The sequence below is a fragment of the Coturnix japonica genome, chromosome 10, assembly GCF_001577835.2.
Source record: "Coturnix japonica isolate 7356 chromosome 10, Coturnix japonica 2.1, whole genome shotgun sequence".
NCBI classification, from domain to species: Eukaryota; Metazoa; Chordata; class Aves; order Galliformes; family Phasianidae; genus Coturnix; species Coturnix japonica.
Genome location: NC_029525.1, coordinates 12,038,943 through 12,066,501, shown reverse-complemented (window position 1 = coordinate 12,066,501; position 27,559 = coordinate 12,038,943). Strand labels below are relative to the sequence as shown.

Here is a 27,559-nt window from a genome sequence, read left to right as displayed (position 1 = left end):
TTTACAAATTAAAGCCGAATATTCAACACAGAACATAAAGGAGGACCAGCTAGTAGTAGTTTTGTACTTTATTTGAGAAGAGATAACTACATAAACTATGTCAGGAGGGTACAGGTCTACACACAGTTTCATCGATCAGTAAGTGGAGTTGTTAACGTAACACTGAGGAGATATGATACTTTGAAGAAGACATAGACACATGACCAAGGAATATTTACAGCTCTAACATACAATATATTCATATTTGAGAGATTCATGTGCATCTGTATGCACAGACACCCCTGTGTACACAGGGTGCACGCACACATGTAAATAGGTATAAAAGGCCTTAAAAAAAAATTACATAAGAAATGAGTCTGCTTTTCATTTGCAGCAACTATTTTGAAGGTGGAAGTGGTTCCAGTTTGTCGTGGTTTTCTCCAATGGTCATTGGCTGAACCTGATGCACATCTCTGGGTGTGATATGCTGTGGTGTGGGTGGGAGGGGTGGGGAATGATCAAGGTGAATGGTAGGGAGGGCCAGTAGTACCATGGGGAGAAGAGGGCAGATGGCCTCAGGAGCTGGGGTGGTAACGTGGAGATGAAAAATGACCTTTGGTGATGCCATTAAATCATTGTTTATACTAAACATAAAATATTAACACGGTTTTAAAAAAATAATTTTCTGTTTCATTTCAAGGCTGGGGAAGAGGATTAAGGACAACAAAGGGCAGGAAGGAAGGGAAGGTCTGGGAGAGGGTAAATAACCTCAGCACTTTAAAAGGTCCCTTGACCTCAATGCAAATCTTTTCTTTAAAAAGTCTTTTCGTAAGTAAGTTTGACTAGCGCTGTATCAGTCATCCCCTTCCATGGTGGCAGTGTGCTGGATGTATACAACGTGGCAGGTAGAGAAGCAGTGATCCTACCTTGGCCAGTAGCCAGATCAGGCTACCTCATTCTCTTTGTGGAGGTGGGTTGGGCAGGCAGATAACAGCCATGGTGCTCCTGCTGGGCCCTCCCTATAGGGATATCCTGTATTGTTCCCGCTGGGGAGGAGAGTGAGTTTCGGTTTGGAAAAGGGGGAGAACTGCAGCATAGAAAAGGTTGAGAGCCAGCTATTCAGTTGCAAAATCGCAAATAGAAACCAAAAGATGCAAAGGAAACCCCAAACTAAGCAAACACATGGATTAGTGCATGGGGTTAAAAATATATATATATATTCAGCAAGCATCACCAGAGGATTTGTTTTCTACTTATGCAGACTTTTGGTAACATTAACAGGGATTAAACAGTGCCAGCATAGGCAACCACAGTGGTTTCTCTGCCTCATCATACAGACCTGACAACACTGCACCAAACACAGCTGTCACAGAAATCACCGGAGCCCCTAAAACCTATTTCCAAACATAGCTTTAAGACCCCATACAGTCTTCGCCCAGGATAGTTATGTGCATCTTTCACCTCTACCAGGGGAAACTTTGCCTCCTTCCTGCCTGACCCAGAGGGGACAAAGGAAGCTCTAGTGCTTGCTGAAGGCTGAATCAGTGTCAGTTTGCCTTTTCAAAAATCCTTAATTTCTATTGAAATAATGCATGTAAGGTAGCGCTCTGTTAAGACAAGGTGGGCATGGGAGAGGTTATTTAGTGTATTTATTTATGTTTAGCTATAAGCCTATCTATACAAAGCTCTCATGCAAGAAATTGCCTTTCAGTTCAGCTGAAAATTTAAAAGGACACTTTTGTTTAAAAAAAAAAAAGAAGAAGAAGAAGAAAAGGCAATTTGCTTTCACACAGGCAATTGGCATAGTATGGGGGCTGAGCAGGGGGAGTGAAGGGAGGGGCTAAGACAAGACAGCCTGTTTATGCTGAAAGAAGAGCTGTCAGAAGAATAAACACAGTGAAAATGGTAGTACTTGCAAAGAAAATGGGCCTAAGAGGAGCCCAGCAAGGTTTCTCCAAGTCTTCAGGACCCATTCAGGTGTACATGCATCACTTTGTAGTGACCGCTTCCCCACAGCCATCCCTGATCAGGACTCTCTTCTGTCTCAGATCACATCTGACTTCTCACTGAGAGTCAAATTCTGGACCATTTTCTTTCCCTCCATGCATTCCAGCAGCCTTCCTTGCTCCCTTCCTTCATCACCATTAGCTCTCTGAGCTCATTATTAAATTATCCTTTACAGTCCCCTGCAGGTTCACTCTGACTTCTGGATGGCCATAAACATCAGAAACACAACCACAATTCCTTGTTTTCAGTATTGCTACTCCCAAGTTCTGAGGCCCTTTGTCTCAGACGTATCTCAGTCTGGATGTCCTATAGTCATTACTGCCAATCACTGCAGGGGAGTATGTAGAGGAATGGAAACAGGGAAAAGTGGTTACAAAAAGATGAATACCCCACCTTTCTGTCCTGTCTTGATCAGTTTATGTTTTTCAGGGATAGAATGGACCTTCACATCCTTTAAAATAGACTCTCATGACAATGATGAGGTTCAGGAGATGAAAACCAACAGATGAAATACCAGCAATGCCAGCTGAGAAATCTGAATACTGAAGATATGACTCCGCTTCCATCCAGAGCTCTGTCGGTTGATGCTTGCTCTTTTGTACACAGCTTTTAATCTTTGGTTGACTCTCTTCTGACAGTTCTCCATTACATAGTAATGTGACTTTTCTTATAGATTGATCTCGAAATGATTTCCAGGGTCCACAGTATATTTTTTATGCCCCTTGCTTTGAATTTTCCAATAAATTTGTCTCCCGGTGCTTTACAAACAGTAAATTTAGCTGATAGGCAAAGAAAAATCACATGATCCTGCCACTAAAATAAATGCTCAATTTCTGCACTTCTAACAGAACACTCACTCTCCATATGCCAGGCTGTCCCAATAGACTGGAAGATAAGAACATTTCACAATCCAAGCAAGAGACTTAGACTTCATAGGTGGAAAAATAACGTTGGGGGGAAAAAACATGTGGGTTGGAGGGTTTAACTCTGGGAATTTTTGTTCTTTTAGATTAGCTGTTCAAGTTTTAAACCATCCCACCTCCAGCACTTGAAAACAAGTTATCTGCAATGAGGGTGAGTGCAGCAGGTGGGGCTGCTGTCCGCGGTGCTGATCCGCAGGGAAGCTGCTCCAGCACTCGGTCAGACAGGGAAATCTCCCCCTTACTAAAGGGTTGTTTTTGTTGTTCTTGAGGATTGAAGTGGTTTGCAGTTGTTGTGAGTAGTACTTGAACCTTATACAGGGCCTTAAAAAAGTACAAACATTTGTTACTAAAAAGATTTAACAGCTGTGCAGACCACCATCATCATATAGAGTTTGATCTCTCCCTCTCCCCATCTTGACTTCTACATTAATTTCGGATTTCTTGAAAGTTATAAGACAAGATTTGTCCTATATTAGCAGAAAGAGACAAAAGACATTAAAAGCAAGGGGAAGTCTGTAAGATAGAGGCCTGCTCCTGTCTTGGTGGTCAGTTTCCTTTGCTGACAGAATTCTGTTCCTTTTCTGATTCTTTTACAACTGTGGCATATAATATGAAAAATCCAACTAATCTCTTTCTATATACAGTGTTGTTGGTTTTTTAGTTTTGTTTTCTTTAAGAATTTTGCTTCTCTCTCCTGCTATTATCTTCCTAACATATCAGTGATCTTCAGTATCCACAGATTTACTGACATCAGATGAAGTTATGGGTGTTGAAATCCTTCAGAATTTAACTTGCTGTTGCACAAGAAGGTTTAGTTAGACAGGAACAACAGTTCAGTCCCTTGCTGATTATTTCTATTGTCTCAATCTAGCTACATGAGAACGAGGCTGGACTCAAACAGATCCCAGCCAGAATCAATCCCCACCATCTCTCCAGCAATCAGAACAACCTGCTGGGGGCTGAGTAACAGCTGGATTCGTGGTGAGAGAAATTACAGGCATAAAAACAAAAGTCAAATAGACTTCTTGTGCTCATTCAACATTTCAAGGCATATTTATAGGTACTGCTTCATAGCATCTTAAATATTTCAGTCTAAAAAGAAACTGCACTACTTCTACTTATCCTGTTTCAGCACTTTCGCTATCTTTGTCCCTTTGAAAAAGGAGTAGAAGGACACTGAATTAAATGTCCATTCAGACCTTACTGCCTCATCTTTGGGCTGTTTGAATACCCCAGAGATAGATCTGTGGAGATAGATAAGATTTGGAGATCATCTGAAGGCCATCAAGACAGGAATATGAACATGAAAGCTGGACAAGAAGCTGCTAATGAAAAGCTAGGGGCTTCTTGCTTTATGAAGCAAGGGAGAGCTTAGCTGTTGAACAGCTAACTTTGAAGTCCAGCGCCTAGGTCCCTTCTTTAAATTCCTTCATCTCATCCATCTCGACCTGCTCACAAGTTTTGTCATAAGTGTAAGGAAAAGCTCAAGAGAAATCTTAGCAATGATGAAAATTGCTGCAGAGGGGAGATAATTCCATCCCATTCTGCTTTTACTTTCAAGACAGAGCTGCTTTAATTCTCATGCTAGCTAAGCTGGTGGGAAACCACACAAACCACACGTTTGAGCTCCCTGGAGAGTGCATCAAAGCAGAAACAAGTTAACAGGACAGACTGACAGACAAGTTTTCCCTCTAGCCTGTCAAAATTCTTTGAAAAGGTAAGGAACAAAAAACTAGTGAAAAAATTGGGAGGGTGTTTTTCCTCTCACTTTGAGAGAATATTCTTCCAAAAAGATCATAGAAATATATTGAACAATAGATCAGCATTTGTTATAGACAGCTGACTAGAAGGTATATGGCTACTAAAGCCTGCACTCTTTAATAGTCTGGGAGAAAAAGCACTCAGCAGATAATAGTATTTGCCTTGGGAACAGTAGTTAGGGAGCCTCAAGTGAGGAGGACTTTAGGAACCAAACTAAATCAGCAAGCTTGCCATTGGTCAAGAACTTGAAGGAGCTGAAACTCCTCTGTCACATGCCTGAGACTCAAGTACTGTGTAATCTGTGTGGCGTAGACATCTAGGCACCATTGTGGACAGCAGATGGCTGCTTGAATGGTGAAAGCAAATGACTAAGATTCTGGGCAGAGCAAAACCAGAAGGCCTCAAATCATGATCACAAAAGTTAGTTCTTGAGATGAAATCAATCCAGCCACTTGAGCAGAAGGGCTTCAAAAAGCATTACAGAAAAAACAACAACAACTTACTACTAGGCATCGGAAGGCTCTTGAAAGATCTCCACCCTCCCACTTCCCCACACCCTTCCCCCCCAGTACACGCATATACATATTTCCACATAAAGCAAAAAAATGAAGTATTGAGGTTATGCATTTCCTGAAATATGGTCGGCTGAATAAATACACTTACAGAGAACTCTTTGTAAAGCAATAGCAGAATGAGTAAGAGTGCATCACTACCATGGGAAATAAAAGGAAAAGTAACCCAACTGCAATTCAACCAGAATCATTCCAAACCCCAAAGGTTGGCCTCTTTTCTTTTTTTTCTTTAATGTGTCTGACATTTTATGGCATCAATAATGCAAACAAAGAGGAAATCATATTTGCAGAACACTAATGCACGGATGTCTAAAGCGAAATACAATACTGATTACTTTTTAAATGAAGCCACCAGGTTTTGATGTGCTGTGGCGGTTAAATTGGTCCATCAAATTCCTTCCTCAGTCCAAAGCAACAGCTTGACCTTCTCTATAACCTTGGATAGCCTTTTCAGCTGTATTCTGATTGGGAATGGTAAATGTTAGTTTGAAGAAATCTTCCTGATGGGACTGATTTCAGAAATGCCAGGGGCACACAACTCCGTTTGAAGATGAGGTGAACTACAGGCACATCACCTCTTCATAGGCTATCCAAAGACTCTGACAAACACATAAAAACAACTATTGGTGAAAGGATGGGTGTGCTCTGAAGTTTCTAGAGCTACTAGTGAGATCTTGCCTTTAGGGTTTGTGACTAAACTAGTCCGCACCTGATAGCCTGTGTCTTGCCTAGAACTTTCTGCAATAAGACTGTACAGCAATATCTGAGTTGGAAAATAAGGGTATGAAGGAAAAGGTGTGGTTATAACAAACAAATACTCCTTTCCCTTTCTCTTCCAGTTTTTTAGATGTTAGGGGTTTGTTTGTTTCTCCATGAAGAAGTAGCCCTCAGAGGTGTATCTTGCCTACAACAGAAAAGATGGTTTTCACAAGTAAGAGAGCAAAGAAGCTGCGATGCTCTTGCCTGGGAACCCTTGCTGCTTGGCCTGCTCTTACAGTAAAGGACAAAAGAGCTTTGTTCTGGCCTAAACTTCCATCTTAACAACATGAACCCTGAGTTCAGGAGTCAGGAGATTCTTTTACCACTTCCTATGACTTGTGCTGTGCTCTTCTCTTTAATTCATGCAGTTCTGGTTTGGTAGGCAGCGCTAGCAGAGCACCTGTGGGCTGGTAAGTAGTGTTGGATGCCACCATCTCTCAACAGCTGGGATTTTATCTGCCATTCAGGTCTGATCACTGCACTGCAGGGATTGCATGTTTTGGAGTTAATCAGTGCAAGCAGTTAATTGCCACTGGTTAACTAGTGCATTTTAATTAGATCTGTGTTGTTTGGTGGATGTGTGAAGGGACCCGTTTGTCACTGAGGGGAAGAAAAAACCAAGTCAGCCTTGTGATGTAAACCTCTTTGGGGAATTAAAAAAGTACTGTCTGGAACTACTGTCACTGTGGCAGGGTAGGAAATCAGTTTCAGCAGAAATGGCCTGGATGAGGTTAGAGTCACGCTCTGCTGGGGTCAAAAATGATAGCAGCTGCTCCCCAACCCTTTCTCGTGTGCAGAAGGGTGGGACACTATGGGCTTCAGCTGGGATTTACAGGAGATACCCCACATGCATTACAATGAGCTTTGCTGTAAAATTCACTGCACAGAGGTTAATCTAGATGTCAACATTGCCTGACAGCAGTGAAATTACTCCGGGGCAGTGCTCCTTCTGAAGTCTTAATATAACAGTCAATTCCATCCTGCCTGCAGGAAATGAAAGTTTTCTGCTTTGTGTGCGGAATCATTCGGCGCCAATTTTCTCACTGTTTGAAGTCCAGACTGTTTGTGGTCTCAGGATTCACCTCACATTAAGACTTTTACCTCATTTAAAAAACTGCTAGTCAGGTCCTGAGAACTGCAAGGACAGGAGCTGCACAGGGAGAAAGAGGAGAGGGCAGGGGAAGAAGTCTTATCTTGCCTACCACTTCAGAAATCAAACAGCTTCACCAGCCTTCTGTACTCAGAAGGGAGTGAATGCAGCAACTCAGCTATCTAAATATCAAGCAGCATAGATTGTGGAGGCTGGAAACCAGCCGAGAGATAGAGAGAGCATCCAAAAAAAATAATCTGGGCCTCCCAGAGCTATGATTGTCTTTAGAGGTATTTCAGTCCTTTCCTGCTGGGACCTTGTCCTAAGAAACCAGTAGTTCTGCAGTTAAACATCCCAACTGAACAACTACTCAAGGTTTTTGGTGTAGGATCAGTCACTTGTTGGGCAGGAGATCAGTTCCCACAGAGGATTCCTGATGGTGTGAGGAAGTGATGGTTAGAGTTGTTATGCCTCCTTTCTCCTTGGAGAGATGCTAATATTGTGGGGTTAGTGAAAGAAAGAAGAGACACTGCTCATTCTTCCCATAGGAAAAGACCTCTCAGATTGGGTTTGTGAGAAATTAAATACACTGAGATGAAAGCAACTTACCAGCTCAGTTCAATCCCAGAAAGAAAAGGGGAAAAAAAATAAAAGCAGTAATATTGTTTTCCTCTTCTCCTCTTTGGTCTCTTATCCCTTTCCTTGGTTCAGTTTTTTAAAGCTGCAAGCAATGGGACTCCTATCACTTCTCAGGAAGATGTTTCATTGCTCAGTAGCGTACTGGGAGGGAATAAGATACAGAAGAGACTGAATGCTCCTGCTTTCCTCTTGGAACAGCAACTGACAGCCTGTGTCACTTGTGACACTGCCAGACTGAATGAATGTTTGAACATTCCTACATTCACCATGCTTGAGGCTCCTGCATGCAGGGAGAACAGCAAAGGAAAGATGGGAGACAGTCCCAGTTTTGGGAACTACACAGCTGCTTAAATAAACATTAAATGTATACTGATGCAAGAGTCTAGGAAGGGCACCTTAGAGTTGAGCAAGTTTGACCATTCCTGGAAAGAAGAGATGGGAGTTGAGTTCTCTATTTTTGATACTCATTCTATGCCAAAGTTCCAAGGCCATATTCTTTTCTATCAGAAAGATACTGCATTTGAATGGAGAACAACCCTTCTGGGATTTGCTAAAGTATGTTTGTGCCTGACAGTCACAGAGGAGCTCTACTCATACAGCTTCCAGGTATCAAAGGAGACACTGTAGCATGGCATCACAGCCAGTAGCCCATGTACACATCTTCTAAAGCAATGGTGAGGATAAACAACAAGAGAACACACCTACAGCTACTACAGAAACACGTGGTATGAACACTGGCTTTACTAGCTTAGCTGATTCCTGGCTAGGTCATAGAGAAGAACTGGGAAGAGACCTATAAAGGCAATCTGGTCCAACTCACCCACACTGAACAGAAACACCTACGGCTGATCAGGTGCTCAGAGCCCCATCCAGCCTGACCAGCAGTGTCTGCAGAGATAGGACACCCACCACCTCTCTGAGCAACCTTTGCCAGTGCCTCACTGTCTTTATTGTAAAAACAAAGAAACAAACAACATTTTCTTTATCTCCAATTAAGATAAAGAGAGATAATTTTGAGATAACTTTAGTTTGAAATAGTTTCCCATCACCCTATTAATAGACATAATTCACTAAATACTTAGCGATTTGCTCTGCCTTTTGTAAGGCAGAGCTATATAACATGATGGAAAATACAGCAATTATAGTAAGGTGGCACAGTTCTAGGCTGCAGCAAATAAGAATAAGCCCAAATGTAGCAGCTGTGGACACAGAAATAAAAGAAAAAAGAGATTGCTTGCCTTAGAAAGACTTCCAGGAGGCAGGGATCTTCAGTGAGATACCTCCACCTCCCCCTGCCAGCCCTTAAATGAGGTCTGGGAAGGGGTGGATCCTGGCTCCACCCATTCTGGTCACTCAATTGCATTGTACCACATTGCATGCACCTGAGCTCCCCTGGGTTGGCTCTGCCTTTCCACCAGATGCTCAATCACTGCTTCAGGCTGTGACTTTGCATTTCTGCTGCACCTTTGCATCACCGTCTTGAAGTCACAGTGAGGAGAAGGATGTAGATATTCTACGGGGGAAAAATGGAGCCCAATTCAATACAACTTTTTAAGATCACACTGCTGAACAGATCACTGTTTCCATGCAGATTTGCACATGAATGTCTGATGATTACATGTTCAGAACCACTTATGGCTTTGTAGGCTTGCAGTGACCCAGGTCTGCATTCTTTGAACCATAGCTGGAATTCAGGGAACCTCATGCATTTGATTTCTAGGAATAGCCTTTCACGTGAAAGAAACCAGCTCATGTAGTACCATGTTCCTGTCTATGGCCTCAAAAAATAACTTTTTAATGCCGTTTTACAGTGGTATTTAGGTATTGGAAAAAGAAAATAATCACCAATAAGCATAAACCTTGGCTGTTTTGTTTTTCGCCTGGGTCAATGGTCCCTTGCTTTTATTGGTTTCTGTCTCCTTTTTTAACCAGCATTGCCCTGCATTACAGTTAGCTTTTCCTGGTGCTCTAGCATGTTGCTGTTTCCCTTTGCTTTTCTTTGCTTGTATCCACTGTGCTACTTAAAATTCCCTGCCACGCTCCCGAAACCAGTCTCAATTTCCCAGCCCAAGATACTCGCCTTCCACAACCAGCCCTTCCCTTCCCTTGGCTTTTTTATTTCCCTACATATTTTCTCACCTTGTTCCACCCACTCCTGGGGACAGGCAGACAGCTCAAAGCTAATGATGTCTCTCAACAAGCAGCCTCTCTAAAGGCATTCCACGTTTTTTGTGTTTGTCTGTGCAGCACGTGTTCCCAGAGCCACCTGTCTGCAATTCAGCACCCCATGGACACCGGCATGAGCCTGAGATGAGGCAGTACAGGCTCTTTTCTGCCCCCAGAATGTATGCATCAAGGGACATGTAGGACCGAATGGTAAGTGTTGTGGGAAACAGGATGGGCTTCTAGTCTGGCAGATCATTGCATGTCTTCCCTTAGCTGTGCTTCAGCTTTTATCTCTCAACCTGACAGACTATGGTGGAAGGAAAACTGTTTGGAAGAAATGAGACAGGTCACAGATGAGCCCCTAAGGCTGGGGACACATTCACTGTTTGCAGCCCAGATACTTCCCACACTTAGATTTGTGGCATTCTGTGAGGTTCTCCCTCCAAACCTGCTCTTCTTTCTCCCTCTGCTTGCAGTGGAGCAATGGCAGAGCCCCCACATGAGCCCCTCTTCCCACAGCGAAGGCACTGTCATCCATGCTGATGAGCAGCTCTGCTTTTGCTCCAGGGAAGGTTCTTCTTGAAATGAGGTCTCAGGGTTCACCAGGAACTCAGCACAGACGCTTTCCCTCTTCCCATCCAAGACTGTCAGACCAGAAAGGGATGCAGCAGTTTCAGTCATGTCTCCAAAACAAAAATGAGCCGTCCCTCCTTCCCCACCAACAAACTTCGTTCCAGCAGCACCAGGCCACCGGGCATAACACAGCAGCTGCTGGGAGCCAGCACTGCAGCACATCTTATCCTGCTCTTCTGAGCAATTGTTCCTGATTAGCTTTGACAAAAGGACCTTTCCTCAAAGCAGTCATTGCACTTGGTGGGGCTAATGGTAAAGCAGTCAGACAGCCTGAACCTTGGTCTCAGCCACTTCACATCTTCTGGCAGATCCATCTCCTTGCCTCTCATTGACCATTTATTCCTAACCATGTTGCATCAAGTCCAGGTGTGATGCTTGGCTTCACCTTGTTGTCAGGACAGTACAAAGAGCTGGCAAAGGGACATGCAGTGGTGCTGGGGAGGACACCAGGAGGAAAGAAGGAGGGGAAGGAGGATACAGCTGTTGTGCAGAATGGCTTTAGGAGAATAGCACTGACTATGGAAACACTGTAGGTAATCTGTCTGTGTAAAGGCCAATAAGATTGGCTGAAGGAGAAATGAGTGCATAAGAGCAAGAGAGCAGGGCAGACAAAACAGTGGCTTTGCACAGTCTGGCATTGTGCCTGAGAGCCACAAGAGCAAGAGACCATTTGGGTTATGGGGCAGGCAGCCCCAGAGAAGGGTTTTCTTTTGGAGGCAATGGGCTGGTACCACCATTGTGTATTCCCCCTAGATGCAGTCTCCAGTCCTTTTAGCCAAAGCACCTCACACACAAAAAGAGCCATTGCAGGTCTAGCAAATTTTCAACCAATCTTTCTCACTTCAAAGATGAATCTAAGTTTTAGATGAGGAAAACTAGATATCCTCTCCCAGCAGAGCAACTACTTGCTATGGAGGGGTGGCATGGCACCTTGTTTGTGTGCATGGACTGCCATTTCACACCCTGACACTGACCATAACACCTTTGGTGCCCATGCTGTGAGCTGCTGCTGTCTGTCCAGCATCTACTGCATGAGACCGTCTCTCTCTCTGTAATCTAACCAGGAAGGGAAAGGCTGAACGTTTTTACTGCCACCCATCCTCTTTCACTCTGAGCTCTTTATACAAGCACAGCCTAAACCCACAGCCACCACAAACATTGTAGGAGCATCCCCTGCCCCACCTGAAACCTTAAGCCAGGTCATGTCAGAGCCAGGGGTGGGAGGTAGAGATTGGCAAGAGACAGAGAGGTTGAGGAGGGAATGCAAAATCTTCCCTTTCAGTGGCCAGCTGTAATAAGGTCTCAGACTCACACATCTCTTGCATCCTGGTCCAGAACATTGCTCTGGCCATGGGGAAGGAGTCAAGATCCCATCTCCATCACCTCTTCCCCTGTCTGCATTCCCTTCCAGACAAGAACTGCGTCCGAGCAGGTTATTTTTGTGCTGGCAATTGTCGCCTTCTCAATTGCCTTGACGGTGCCTGTGGCGCCTGCTCACTGCCTCCTGAGAGCATCTGCCAGGCTGAGGTTCCCCTTCATTCTCTGCTATCTAGAGGATAAAAAAACAACCCAGGGAAGGTTTTGTCTGGACGAGCAGGATTCATTTCTGACTCAGTCTTTCCTCAGGTCAGGATAATCTCCTGCGTGAGGAAGATGGGTTTTAGGGAGGATGCTTCAGCCTCTTCCTGGCTGTCCCCAGCACCCTCTGTCGCTGCCTGTCAGCCCTTTATCCTCATTGAGATGCAAGGCTGGCTGCTGCAGCCATCCGCTGAGCTGTCTGCTCCTGGAGGCACCTTCCCCTCAATCCCCTCCTCCTCCCGGGGCTGCCTGTGGAGCTATTCTTCAGCCTCTGCATTTCACAACAGCTCAAAGGCAGATGCATCAATCCTTTCAGGGGATGGGGACGTGAGGAGAATGGCAAGGGGTCTGCAGGCAGGTGTTGGGAGGTTCCCAGCCATCTCGCTAGCCTTGTCCCCTTCCCTGGCCTCACGCTGTCTTGTGCCTAAGGCTTGGACTGAGACATGGGGCAGGGATGGGGATGGGAAGAAGATGAGGAGGGAGGGCACTGGGATATGCTGACCCCAAAGGCATGCCCAGCTGTGATGCGGGTACACTTCCAGCTGCATGTTGCAGCCTTCCCCCAAACAGGGAACAGGAGATGCAACCCTATCTGCTGAGGGTCTGCACTAATTTGGCTGTGGCTTAGTAACAATCCCACGGCCCCAATAAAAATGAAGGGTGGGGAGAAAAGGCAGGGATGGGGGATGGAGGGGTTCCTCCCAACGTTGCCATCTCCACTGGGCACTGAGACGAACAGCATTCCTGTCTTGCAAGCCACAATGGATTGGGATGAATCAGGAATGGGTCTTCAGGACCTCCCTCAGCCGGGGGTTCTTTCAGTTCCACTGTAGAGGGAGGAGGGAGGGCTGGGCCCATCCGATGCGCTGGCTGCGGGAGGGCAGCTGGTTCCTGTTGTGTTATACCCGTAGGTGCCACAATCCTTTGACTGTGTGTTTGAAAGCCTTGAGTCTATACAGTTAAGAATCAGCAAATTAGAAAAATTGTCCTGAAATGTCGAAGGGAAGAAAAAGGCAGAGAGGGACGGGGAAGGATGGAGAGGGAAGGAAAGGTTTGGTAAAAGACAATTTGTCCAGGGGCACTGCCCTGTCTTTGTGCCCATCACCTGTGGGCTGGGAAGAAGGAAGGGAGGCAAGGACAAGAAGGGAGGACTCTTTTCACACATTCAGTGCATATCGTACAACTGGGGCTGGGCTTTCCTCCCAGAGCACCTATTCAGGCTAACATTGCTGCTGTAGCCAGACTCAAGCCCTGCCCAGCAGCCTGAGCCATACTCACAGCAGGATGACAACACGCTGCTTCATTGCTCAGGGGAAAGATACCTTCTCATTTCTTTCTTTTTTTTTTTTTAACTATATATATATTTAAGTACTTTTTCTCCCTTATTTGTTACTTTTTTTTCTTTTTTTTTAAAGTCTTATAATTTTTCTGTAACAGCAGCTTCTTTCTGTATTGGTGTGGAAGTTATATATAGAATAGAGATATCTATAAATATATATAAGCCAAACTGCCTTACAGGTTGTTGTTTTGTGGGAATTGTGTTGGGTTTGCTTTTTGTTTTGTTTTGTTTTCAGTGTTGTATGTGTAGCAGGCACTTGAGTTTATATTGAAGATGTTTGTTTGGGAGCTGAGGGGCAAAGGACTTGGGAGGGGGAGAGGGAAGGAAGGACGGAAGGAAGGATCGGGGGCTTTTGACAAGTGGCCACTGCTAGCCAAGGATGTCCAGGTAGATTGGTGTGGCCTTGCCCAGAGCATGGAGGATCTTGTAGATCTCCTTGATGTTGAGCCGTTGCTGAGGTTCTCTCTGCCAGCAGCCCAACATGATGTCGTAAACCTCCTTGGGACAGACTCGAGGTCTTTCCAGAACTCGGCCTTGGGTAATGCACTCAATGACCTGAAAGAAAGAAAGAAAGAAAGAAAAGGGAACAATGAGCAAAAGCTGGGCAGTTCTTGGATGATATCCTGTCCTGTCCCAGATGCTTCTTGACTAACATGGTGCCATTTTGAATCATAGAATGGCTTAGATTGGAAAGGACCTTAAATCCCATCCAGTCCCAGCCCACCAGCTCAGGCTGCCCAGGGCCCCATCCAGTCTCGCCTTGAGCACCTCCAGAGATGAGGCATACACAGCTCTATGGGTAGCTGTGCTGGGGCCTCATTTAGGGAATGCAAATGCTGAGGAGCCAAGAGGTTTACAGATCCTCATTGCTCACCTGTTTGAGTCATTAGTGATGGTTTAACACTGAAAAGTTTGCTTCCTTCTGCAACCTCGCCTCTTCCTCTTATAACACATATCTACCTTAATGCACCCTCCAGACAGGAGGTCACAAGCAAATTACGTGATGTTTTAATTGAAGTTGTCAGTATTTTCCTGATAATTGGAGAAAGAAAATATAAAGCCTTTCCATTCACGAGCTAAATTCATATTTTCATATTTCACACAGCCGAAAAGCTGTTTTATTTTCCCTGAAAATTGAGAGCCCTTTCCATTGCAAAGCCCAGGAGAGTTCTACGAGAGAGTTCAGCGCATCTCTTTCTACCTTCATCTCCAAGGGCAGCTTTGCCTCATTTTGCAATAGAAAAGGAGCCGAAAAAAAAATAATAATAAAATTTCATCTGAAATCACATCTCTGCTAGAGAAACCTGCAGTGATAACACTCTGCTCTGGATCAGGTCAGTGCTGCTAATGAGTGAAATGTGAGCTCTTGGACAGCATGAAATGCTATTCAGAAGGATGCCACTGGCATCCCCTAAGTGTCTGTTTGTGTTTTGCTCACTGGAGGAACGGATGCAAAGGAAACCATGGTATGATTTGACAGAGAGCTGCTATTACCTCCTGCCCTCCTTGCTTGGAGCTGATGAGTCCCAGCATCATGGAGCACAAGTGACCTGCCATACTGTGCAGACAAACACAGAGCCCAAGCAGTGTGTTGAGGGAAGCCACCCAGCAAGGGTACGTTTGGAATTTATCATTTATGAATAGTAATGGACCTGCTGCACAGCTCAGCAGATACTTATCGCTTTGCTGCTTGCAAATAAATGCAGAGGGGAGAGACTGGGACCTGCTTAAAGCAGACTGAGGAGGATACACTATGTAGGAGTGCCTGCATGGCTCTAAGGCTGTTGGCAGTGTTGACATATGGGAGAGGTCGAAGGTATCTGATGGTTCCTGGCAAACATCCTAAATGTGCACAGGAGCCCAGTAGTGGGTCCTGCCTCTCCAGGACAACAGAAAGGCATGAACAGAAGTTAATGCACTGTCTGAGGCTTTCAGATGAAGTGTTTCCCTGCTTCATCCCTCTGCTGAGAAAGGATCTTTGCCAACCTTGAACACAATTGCAAAAAGTGTTTGGGAGGCCATGCAGACCTGCAAGAAGGATCGTGCTCACCTTGCTAATGGCTTCACCCAAGGGTGCAATGTGCCACAGGGCACATTTCTGAGTCCTATTACTTCCAAAGGAAACTGAGGCAGAAAAGCATAGGGGGCTGCTGAGCTCTCTTCCAGAATGCCTCTCACCTGGATATGAGATACATGTGTTCATCTGTGTTTGTATTTACCTTCCTAGGGAAATGCAAGAGCAGCTCATTAAGTAGCGTGACAAATAACTTCTGTCGCTGTCTGTTCCATTGTTTGTGTCTCTAAAATGTTTGTGTGTGCTACTTTGGGATATACAGTCAGGCCCCATTGAGCACACGAATGGGCAAGTATTAGAGATGTAAAGCAACACCTTGGATTTGCCATCTCTGCAACTCACTTAATTAAGGGATCTGTATCCAGAAAGCAGAAAATGTACGTTTCTCATTACAAAAGGTGAAATTTCTAAAATCCATTAGATACACAGTAGGATGAAAATGTGCAAGGTTCCCACACACTGCTCTGTCAATGCATCTTACTCCTCTTCCATCATACCCCCTGCTATTCTGAGCAAAAATCTTGCAAAGCATTTCTGCCGATGTGCCTCAAACCTCAGCTCTGACACTCCGCTAATGCTAGCCATCCTTCCCTCAGCTTTTTTAACATGCAGCCCTACACTGATGGGTTGCAGCTTTTGTTATTAGGGGAAATAACAAGGACAAACTATCCCCTTGGGTCCCATCCTCAGTGAACAGGGGCAAACTGTAGAATAGATATCCCTGTGACAGACGGACCCAGAGAGGTGTGCCACATGCCATATAACAAGCTTCAAACTCTTTGTCCGAAAATGAAGAATGCAGTAAGAGTTTCAGGTATAAATAAGGAGAAAGAGAGCAGAGGACATGCAGAGTATCACACACATCCCAGCAATAATCTGTGTTTTGTGTCAGCACCCAAGATGGCTATTATGGAGGTATGTCAGGAATTTGGAAGGCAGAGACCAGAGATGACCCGTGGCTTTGGCAGAACTCTTAGATTCCTGCATGCCTCAATATCTCAAGCTCTTAATGGAGATAATTAAGCTTCTCCCATGAGAAGATTTTTATCTCTACGCCTGAAAAATGACACAGTAAAGAACTATCATGGGTGCCAAGGTAGGAGCCATCAGAGCATGAGAAGTCTGGAAAGGAGAGATGGTAACAAGCACAATTTCCAGCTGAGATATCTCAGCACTGCTGTACCTCTGTGTTTGAGAGCTGAAACCACGGCTGCTTCCCATAGGTGAAGATCTCCCACAGCACCACACCGAAGCTCCAGATGTCACTCTCTGTTGTGAACTTTCTGTACATGATGCTCTCCGGAGGCATCCAACGGATAGGCAGCATGGTGTGTCCTCCCACCTGCGTGAGGAAAAAGGCACAAGATCTGAGTGAGCAGAGGCCTGATGAAGCACTCAGCTCTGATGGAATATGGACTGACTTGGGGCCTCCCCATGAGCTACGTCAGCACGGAGCTGTTCAAAAGACCTGGGTTGGATACAGCCTCCCTGACCGCCCATGGGCTTACCCGCCAGCCCCACCTGGTTAGTGTGATGGATAGGGAGTGAAATGTATCAAGATAAATGATGTCCCCTCCTCCCAAAATGGGCCTGTAAACTAATAAAACAACAAAATGCCAAGGGTGTGCTCGAACCCTATAGTGATGAACCAGGAGGTAAGGCAAGGAGCAGAGTGTTCTGCAGGGTGCTGCAGTGGGTTTTGCAGGGCTTCAGCACCCACCAGAAATACAGAGCGGGGTTTGTTGCTCCTCAGTGAGGCTTTCTAAAAGCCGAATGCAAGGATCTGCTCATCACCTAATTGTGTGAAAGATGTTGTGCTTGTAAAATTGTGCTACAGGCCTTTTTGAAGAGTGCTCTGAGTATGTAAATGACTGCAGGACCACAATGCAAAAAGGAAATCTGTTTGTAAGGAACAGGCTCATGCATGCAGGGATATGCCCAGTGGTTAATGGAGGTAGGAAAGCCAGTTCTTTAGAGAGCTTGGAAATGGAGGAGGCCAAAGGTGAAGTCCCGTTGGGGTATTCAAAGGGAAAGGTCCTTTCTCTATCAGGGTCTGCAGCCTTTCAGTATCTAATGGGGATGTAAAAAGAAGGGGGCAGACACTTTAGCATAGTCTGTTGTGATAGGAAAAGGGGAAATGGTTTCAAACTAAAAGAGGGGAGATTTAGATTGGATATAAGGAAGAAATTCTATACATTAAGGGCAGTGAGGCACTGGCACAGTTGCTCAGGCAGGATGGGGCTCTGAGCACCTGATCAGCTGTAGGTGACCCTGATCAGTGCAGGGCAGTTGGTCCAGATGGCCTTGAAGGGTCCCTTCCAACTCAGCTGATTCTATGATTCAACAGGCACACGAATACAGCAGGTGAATGCATGCAAACAGCTTGAAAGCAGATGGATATACCTTCAGAATCACTAGAGATTTCTAAACAAGTGTGTCTAAGCAGGGCAAAATTTTTTTTTCACTTTCTTCTGTCCTACACAAGAAGCACCATCTGTGTGGAAGCAGCTAATTGATAAGCCCAGCCAGCACAGGGAGCTGCACAGCCACCAGTCCAGTACTTCTTTCTGCTGAATATGAAGAGGCCGAGGGTTTAGTGGTGATGAGAGATGGGGCCTTTGTGGTGCTGCTCGGAATCCTGCCTGTCTCATTATGGACACCAAAAAAGCAATTGCTAATAACTTGGTAGCACTGCGGCTGATTCAGACAGGCAGAAATCTCTCCAATCCTATGAAGGATTTTGAGTAGAAGATTTCTAGGATTTCTGCATGCGTGTGGCTACTCAAAATAATGAGGTTGTTGCACACTTGTTAGAGTGAAAATCTACCTCATACAAACAAAGCTTTCTCCCATGCTCCTGGTTTCCTCACGCTCCCACAGGTTTCTTTGCCTGACTGAAACTGACCCAGCATGAGGAAGGGCCATTACAGAGCCAAGCCCTGTTTCTTAGAAGCAGGAGGAACAGACCTGTGGGAGCACTGCTGGAATAGAATGTGAGATGGGTCCGATGCTTAGCAGGTTTCTGCATGGAGGATGCCAGCCAGATTGCTCTGAGGTCTGCCAGCATTCAGACCTGGGATCACAGCACAGTGCTCAGAGGTCTGTGGACCTGCTCCTACCTATCTCCAAAACAGCCTCTTGCTGCAAAAGAGAGAAGCAATTCAAAAAGTCTCATGAGCATCTTTCATTCCTAAGTGCAGAGATACTCAGAACTGCAGTGCACAGAGATAAAACTCCTTGCAGCTCTACACTTCCCATGCAGAGTCGCCTTAGCTTGCTTGGTCAAAGCTTGGTGCTCTGAACTCCCTTAATGGAAGTGGAAATGTTCTTTTCTTTGTTTGTTCCTTTGAAACCCTGGTTGCAATTTTAGCTCTTTCCTTCATTCCTAGCTTTTACAAGTTGCTTTCCCTTCTAGTGAAGGGCTCCAAGGAAATGTTATCGATAGAACATGACATACATCAAACTTGATTGCTGCAGAAATTGTTTTGAGCTAATGCTTATTTTTTTCCCTTTAAGTAGCCCTAGCTCTCTTATTTTTTTCCGGCAGTCTCAAAATGATTACATATTACAGAGCTTTCTACATTTGCAATATCCTGAATCTTGGAGAATCATCGGAGATTACAGCTAACACAATGTATTGAGCCCATCTCACACTCTTTTGAACCGATCTAGTGGCAATCAGAACCTATGAACCGGATCCTCAACCAGCACAAGCAGCACTGCACGCATGGGAGTGCCCCGAGTCACACCACTTGAGAGTCTGGCCCTGAAAGCAGCACAGAAGCCAGTAACCCCATCTTAGCTGTAATAAACTATAATGCAGTCAAGGTTTTTCATCTCCTCCAGACACATCTGGGTGACAAATTGCCAGTAAAGTGACATGCACAGTCAATAGCTGTCCCAAGGACGTGACAACACAATCTTGGCTAAGTTCCTGTGGTAGAGTCCAGAGACTGTCAAAGATTCATCTTCACCCTCAGTGTCATGTGAGACGTATGATTTACTAAAAATAAAGGCAGTAGTAATGAATACATTCATTTTGGGGGAGAAAATATATACATAATCAAGAAAATTAATGCTTGGATAACAACATGTGGTTCAGCTGTGCTCATCGGTGGGGACCTCAGAAGTATCCACTGTGTCTCCAATAGGGTGTCCCAATTTAGAGAGCACGTGCAAAGTCTGTGAGCACAACAGGCATCAACTGAGCTGTCTATAGAGCCACTCCAGTGCCCAGCTTAGCACCATCACACCGAGCATTATGTTTTACAGCCTTTCCTTTGACTTTCCTTTTCTGCCCCCCCTTGTAGACTGATGAGGATTAAAATTCCCATTTCACAGGTGAGAGAAGAGATGCGGGAAGGTGGGGAAAGGCCCTGCTCTGAAGCTGTACTGCAAGTGAACCCACCTCCCTCCATCCCATCCCACCCCACCTCCCTCCATCCCCCAGGAACCATGGCTGCGAGATCCCATCCACCACTCAGGTGCACTTCCCAAAGCCACTCCAGACGCAGTGTCCTCAGACAGCAGCACTGTCACATCTCCCCCAGAGGCACTACACAGCCTGGAAGGGAGTTTTGCTTTCAAGTAAATACAGCAAGTAAATCCTCTGCTGTTCCCCCTCTTAAATCCTGATGCTGCCAAGCTCACCCTTTTTCCTTGTTATTTTAATGTTTCACAGACCTGCAGACTGGCCTCTTTATCCCACTGCCGTGGCTGTCGAGCTTCACTTGACATTTTTAGCTCTCTAAATTTCTCTCCCTAGATCAACTCCCCATGTCCACACTGACATGTTATTCCCACTGCTTTGCTCTTTCACTTTGCAGTACTATCCTAGTAATAAATAGAGCAATCAGTGCGCATCCTCTCAGCTGCCAACATCGCCTTCGTCTTTCTCCATCTCCAAATTGCAGTATCATCTCCATCGCTTCCTAATGGATACTCACAAGGGCATGAGCTGGGCTACAACCACATGTTGGGGATGGCACATGTTTGGGATTCTCCAGGGCACCAGGGCTGTGCTATGAAGCCTCATTACGTGTTCGACTGCGAGATAAGCAGCTGCTCCCTCAGAGCAGCTTATTGCTGTGTTACAGCTGAACCTTGGGGAGCTGGGGGAGGTTGGGGAAAGGGCAGCGTTAATGGCCATTAGGGAGAGAGATAATTACTTATGCTAGTACAGCACTTTGAAGATGTAAAGCTATATAAGTGTTACGTACAAGTAGCATTGTAAGGCTCTAGGTTTGTCTGCTAGGAAGGAAAGCTGGTGTCTAGGGAAGGAGTTCTCCTTGTCCCAGCTTTCTAAATGACATCCGGCTGATTAGGAAGGGAAGATGACACGTCATCCCTGATGAGCCTGACAGTGCTGCAGCAGGTAGCAGAACAGCAGTGATCAGCAAAGGCTGAAAAACTGCTATATAGATATATCCTGTCTGGGCCACTCACAGAGAGAATGTGGACAAGCAAAGGCTTAAAAACCCTCAGGAGAACTTTGGATGTGTTGGAATGCAGATCTCAAAGCAGTAAAGGTGGGTGTTGGTGGGCCGTCCCACGTTCCCCTTCCTGAACCCTGCTAGTTCCAGGATCACACCCCAAAGCCACACACCCTAAGCCACATCCACCATGCGGACCTTGCTGCTATTTCTCTCCAAGAGAATCTACTCAACACATCACCTCTGTTTAGACCTAGCAATAGGACATGGATACCCTGACTACTGTAGATAGGGACAACCTGGGCTCTTCTTTAATTGAAGACCTGGCTGCCATCCCAGGCTGGGCTGCACATGAACATATATCCTAAGAGCTGTGGGATCCCCGGGAAATGATCTGCCCTGACTCCTTCCTTCCGTCAGCTCTGGGTCCAGCAGAACTGAGGCAGTTCTGCATCCTGTCAGATATGCCAGCATTTCATGTGTGCAAGTCCTGATAGATTCCTGGGCACCTTCTGCAAAGCAGAGGGATTAATTCTGACACACAGACAGATCTGAGCATTCTGAACATTAGCTGTCCCGCAGTTCATGGCCTTAACTGTCACCTTGCCAAGCTCTTAAGTCCCTAAGTAGTTTACATTAGAGGTAGCTGCATTTCAGTGCGCGTTGTGACTGGATGTGATTCCCCAGTACTTTATCTGTAATTTCCTTTCTGTTTCATCAGAAAGAAATGCGTTAGATGCATCTTTGACAGCACCATCTCCAGAAGTTCCCTCCCAGAGCTCTTCTCATGACTGAAAAGCCTTAAGCAGTACCAGCCCTGGGCTGAGCTGAGGCTGAAGCCTCAGTTCCCTCCTCCTCTTCAAAGCCATTCCTAAAGATGTTCCTGCTAATACTATCAGCACAGCTCTTGCCTTCAGGTTCTGTGCCTGTGCTGTACTCATTGTGCTCAGTATGGGCTTAAAAACAGTTAACAAGCAGCAGAAAGCTTCCTACAATGATTTCAGATTGCATCTACACTGTGCATGTACCCTGTACACACCATGCATCACCCTGCACGCTGCTCTGCTGTCCCGGAATGACAGACTTGATCCCATCATCACTCTGCACCCAACCATTTCTCCCTGGCAGCCTGCTGTCTGCTCCACAGGTGAGCAAAGATACTTTACAGTGTGTATGTTGAAGGTTTTGGGAGGTTTATGTGGTGCAGAGCAGCCTATCACTGTATGTCTTACGTGCCTACTGCTCTGGGTGTCCCGCACAACCCAAAGCAGAGGAGATGTGGGTCACCACTGCCTGAGGGTTGCACTTGTGCAGGGAAGGGAACCAAACGTCCCTGCTGTGAGGTGATGGAAAAGAACCAGATGGACTTGTTCAGGAGCATGGAGAGCTCCACAGGGTTAATGCAACACTGAGACAAGGGTGAGACCTTCCTGCTGTCAGTAGGACTGTTTGGCAAGGGACTGTTTCTTCCCCCCCAGACGCATGTGCTGTGTTTAAACACGAGTCTAAGAATAAAGCCTGCCATTGACATTGTTTTTCCTTCCTTCATTTAGCAATCTCATTGCTTTATGACCTGTAATTCTGAAACGCCTTGAATCAAGCAGTGTAATTTGCAAGCAGGGACAGTGGCCTTTCTCCCTTTCCCCCTCATTTCTGCTCCACGGAGTGTGTTTTAGTCCCACGGTTTCCAGCATTCCTAATGAGCCATTAACAAGCTGCCAGTTACCGATGCAAATGGAAGGGGGAGGGCAGAATTGGAGGGGTGGCTGTAGCTAGAGGTAAATTCTGCTACCTTAAAATGGCCTGAGATAAATCACTGCTTCTCCAAGAGCTGCCGGTACCCAAGAGCCCTCTCAGTTATATTATCTGCCATCTAAAAACGCCAGAGGTAATGCAAGGGATGGTTAAGAAAAAGGAAACGGAGGAGTAATCGTGCATATATTTTTAATTATGTTTGCCAATAATCTATTTGGTGTATTCCTTACCATAGCTCATCCCGCCTCTCTCTTCCCATAACTAAGAGCATCACTACCCACTGCTAGATCTCCAACATGAACATAGGACATGGACTGTGAGGACCTCTGGCCATATCAGTTGGGAAGGGACAAGGGCAGAGTAACTGCAGCTTGCAAAGCAAATGGTGCTGGGCTGGTTTAGTGGGCTGCATGCAGATGGTGACCTCAGTGGTCTTCTGCTCCACAGCCCCAATATGGGCACATTTACAGCACTAAACCCTTTAAAACTCCCATCACCATCCAGCCAGTTTGTCAGGCACCAAATGGACCAACCCATTTGTCTACACCAGGTAGGAGACACCACACGTTTTTAGGGCAGACACGCTCAAAGATGTGCAATACCCATGAAACAGCACAGCTATCAGCCAGTTCCAACTTCAAAGGGAATCCATACTCTGCAAAGACTGTGAGTAGCAACAGAAATTGTCCATGACTGATCTGCATTATCATTTTGCAGTGAGCTGGTAATACTACAAGAAGTACTTAATAACTCAAACACTAATCAGATAGAGGCTAAGTTAAACCATCACAATGTAAGAAACATATCCATCAGGATTCTACTCTTTTGGCGACGCAGAGAATGCAAATCAGCTCAGTTTCTGGCTCCAGAAAGTAGGAAGCAGATTTGACCAATAAATCCTAGCCCGGTGATAGAAAAACCAAGTCTCAAAGTGGCCTGAGAAATGCAACCTAGGAAATAGTACCAATAAAGCGCTTGCATGTGCTATCACTCTATAGTAAAATACTTTTAGATTGGTATCTCATAATCTTCCCCTTCCATCGTCCCTCTCTCTCTCTGCCCTGACAGTGCCTCCCCCCTCTGGGTAACCAATAATGTTCTGTCTTTCTCTGCAGCCAGAGCCATTCCTGACTGACGACTCTACATGATTTAGATAAGGCTCCATTACTTAACTTCTGGATGTTGGATAATCAGTTCAACTGCCTTGGCATTAATCATAATAATATTCAAAATTCATTAGGCTAGATTGTTTGGAAATCTATGTCTTGTTAGTGTCAGTTTCAGTGAGCGTAGGCCTGGCAGCACTGAGACACAAATTTAATACAACCCAGGGCATGGGATCTCCCAGCAGAAACAGCCCTTTTTGCATGGGATCTGACAGCCTGCTGTCGTGAGTGCTGGGTAAGCATGCTACCTGTTGGCTTACCAGGGTGCCTATATGCATACATATAATGGTGTATGAAGATGTTGAGGGGTCAGATGCTCAGTTCCGCTCATACGCATCTTAATAGCACCTATTTTAGCCAAAAATTGGGCAAAACATTGACGCAAAATCACAGTATGCAGACACAAAAGTTGGAAGTCTCTTTAAAATAGAAACCTGCTCCTTCCATTTCTGGAAACATATAATGCTTTAGATCAGAGAACGAGGCCTCGGCGCTTTGCCATGACAGAAACCTTTCAGCAAGGAAGTAGCTGGATCGTTCCTTCTAGCTGATTTGCTATAGGCCAGCTAGGATGGTTTCCAGTCATGCAATCTCTAATGGCTTTTTTGGCCTGTTCAAACACTTGGGGTTACAATGCTTTTCTTTGGGTACAGGTTCTCATCCTTTCACTGAATGATGGTTTCTCAGCAGGGAAATATGACAGAAATAACCAAACAAGCATCCAGAAGATGCTTACGCTTTTCTCCTAATGAAGGCAGTGCAAGCACAGATGGCATCTCACACAAACACATTGCAAGCCATGTTGAAATAAAGAGCTCATTATCGGAGGCTTCAGTGTCACACCTACTAACAAAGTGATTCAACTCATCAGTGCCTGTGGTAAGCTGTACTGAAGGGAGAGCCACGTTGCAGCACAAAACCCAGCACCCCTACACACATGATTTTGGCCACTGCAGAGAGACAGTGATTAGATGCTAAGGGCTAAACTTTGAGACCTGAAGTCTCATTTGTGATGTCCTGAATGCACTCTTTCCATTCCTGCCTCTAACATTCCACCCCACTGAGGCCCACTGGGCTCACTTCACAAACCCACCAGGACACATCTGTCTGTTTTTGCCATGAGATAGGACTGTACCTTGGTGGTCAGCTCTCTGGCCTATGCAGGTTTTCCTAGCAGAGTCCTTAGACATCAGCTCTCCATTAGCGTAAGCCACAAGAGGAAGGATGGAAGAGAGAATATGAGTCTAAAGAAACCACTAATGTTCTGCAGTGTCTGGTAGGATGAATGACCCCTGCAGACATATGCTGAGCAGACAGGACAGTTCTCAATTATGTAATTGCTAGAGCATCTACTCCAAGGGAAAACGTGACTACAAATTCTGGGCTTAAAGCCTTGGCAGGTTTCATTGCCTATGGATAAGCTGCTGGAGCCCAAGAACGTTGGGTACGTGTGTGCAGCACGCACAGGCAATGACATTCAAGTCCGGGTATGAAACAGCTTTACAACCCAAAGAGAAGAGCTGAAAAAAAATAATCTGTTAAATTCCATTATGTCGCCTCTCCTTTGTGAGTGAGGGACCTAAAGGATTTGCTAAGGTACCAATGGATACCAATCCAAATATCCCAGTAGCAACCCACAGCCTCCCTCAGGAAATCACAAGCAAATCTTGCTTACACGATGGAAATTTCCTCCTTGCCACATAGCCTCATTTTCAGCACATTATCCTTGTACCAGCTCCTATATATTTCTCTCAGTAACATATTCTAATACTCAGGCTCACAGCTTTGCAAATATTTACCATCAGGTAGCATATCCCATCCTCAGAGACACTCAACATCAGGCTGGATGGGGCTCTGAGCACCTGATCAGCTGCAGGTATCCCTGTTCAGTGCAGGGGAGTTGGACCAGATGGCCTTTAAGGGTCCCTTCCAACTCAAACAGTTCTTTGATTCTCTGGTCCCCATACTGACCATTCCTTAGCCAAACACTTTAGGTACAGCTCCTTCTATATTGCCTCAGAAATCATTTATTTCACCCCCACTTTGCTTCTACTTTACCTGCCTGGGGGCTGTTGACGTTATGGCAGGGCTGAGTCATAGGCCTATGTCTGTGTAATATTTGAAACAACAATTGCTATAGAAGCTTCAGAAATTTACCCTCTGCTCTTTGACACAGGTTCTCTACATGGATGGCTCCAGAAGAGCATCTGTCACACTGAAAACCACTTGTGCTGGGGAGCTGCCATCCCACAAGAAACCACACTCTTGATGCCTGCCTCTTGCCCTGTCCTATGGATATCCCACACGGTGCATCAGCAGATCCTCCATCACCAGCAGAGCTGTCCTTAATGAAACCTGGAAAGCAGCAGCAGCCATTGCTACCATCCATCCCCAACCTCCTGCAGACATTGCTCCTCCAAGCCCTGCTTTGAAACCTATGGCAGACAGCCCTGCATCAGAAGTCTAATTGCATGGTAACTAGTGACCCCATAAGTACAACAGGGCATTCTGCTGTGTAACACCACAGTAAATTATCCTGGTACCTCCATCTTTTTCACCACAGCCTAATGCAGAGATGAAAACACAGCTGGTCAAAGGGGTTCACCCAAGCTGGTGTAGAGCAACCTGCAGGAGGTTGTGGGCTCAGTGCAGGGCATGGGACTTGCTCAGGAGCCACCACCACAATATCACCACCACAATACCACCTTACCCTGCTGTCACCCTGTCAGTGGTACCAACGCTTCCCTCTGAATCCATCAGAAGCAGCTAAGCACAGTCCCAGACATTCACACATCACAGCTCCAGGAGAACCATCACACAGCTCTGCACTCCTTCTTCCCATCACAGGATGCTGCACTCAGCTGCTGCTGCTGGGTGCTGGCAACTGCCTGCTGACCCCTGGGATCTATATGGCAATGGAATATATTTGCATACGCTCTAGACCTGCTGACATCTTTCCCTCTGAAGAGCTTCAGGTTTTTATAGTAACCACAGCAATGATTTCCAGATTATAGGCTAATAAAATACGTTAATTTGCTAGGAGCGTTAAGGTGGGCATTGTACGGTTCTTATGACATTTAAATATTGATAAAGTACCAAAAAAGGAAAAAAAAAAAAAAAAAAAGGTTGAGTGGATTTCTTTACCAAACAAGAGCAGTGAAATAGATTGCCAAAATCCCATGCTGGTACCCAGATCAGCTCTGACACCTCCCGCCCATGCCTGTTTCGCTCGAATACCTACCAAGTTAAATAAGCAAATGTGGTTTTGTCAAGTGAGACCTCCTCCTGAGCAGCTCCAGCAGTTTACGCTCCATCCAAGCTTGGATGGTTCTCCACATGCCATCACTCTCTGTTGTCTGGGTCAGAGCTAATGAGTGCTGATGCTCTGGAGTGAACAAGACCAGACCAAATAAAGCAGGGGCATCTGAGAGGACAGATGCCTTTGCAGCTCCATGGGTGGAATTTTACTCTGGCTTTTGTCATGCTTTCTGCGTGCCTTTGGGCAGCACAGCTGATAGTTCCATGCTTCCCTTCCTAACCTGTAAAACGGGGCAGTGCAACTCACTGGCTTCTCAGAGGTGATGTGCAGGTAATGGCTTGTACAATAAAGCAATAAGTGGCATGAAGAAGCCTGCCAAGAAGGTGGAAAATAGACAAACATTTATCTCAGGTTTAGTTATGGTTTG

The 27,559-nt window shown here is 45.5% G+C and overlaps 1 protein-coding gene and 1 long non-coding RNA gene across 5 annotated transcripts in view; one reads left to right on the top strand and one right to left on the bottom strand.

The window, feature by feature from the left end:
* Positions 1-10,085, top strand: part of LOC107318812 — a 189,395-nt gene extending 179,310 nt beyond the window's left edge. For both annotated transcript variants that reach the window (XR_004308598.1, XR_004308597.1), the window contains one exon: positions 9,978-10,085. This is a non-coding gene — a long non-coding RNA (uncharacterized LOC107318812). The remainder of the gene's footprint in view (positions 1-9,977) is intronic.
* NTRK3 (neurotrophic receptor tyrosine kinase 3) overlaps positions 51-27,559 on the bottom strand; it is a 186,154-nt gene continuing 158,645 nt past the window's right edge. For all 3 annotated transcript variants that reach the window (XM_015873065.2, XM_015873066.2, XM_032446973.1), the window contains 2 exons: positions 16,704-16,862; positions 51-14,001 (listed from right to left, as the gene is read on the bottom strand). In XM_015873065.2, the coding sequence (XP_015728551.1) occupies positions 13,816-14,001; positions 16,704-16,862 (345 nt within the window). In that variant the 3' untranslated portion in view covers positions 51-13,815. The remainder of the gene's footprint in view (positions 14,002-16,703; positions 16,863-27,559) is intronic.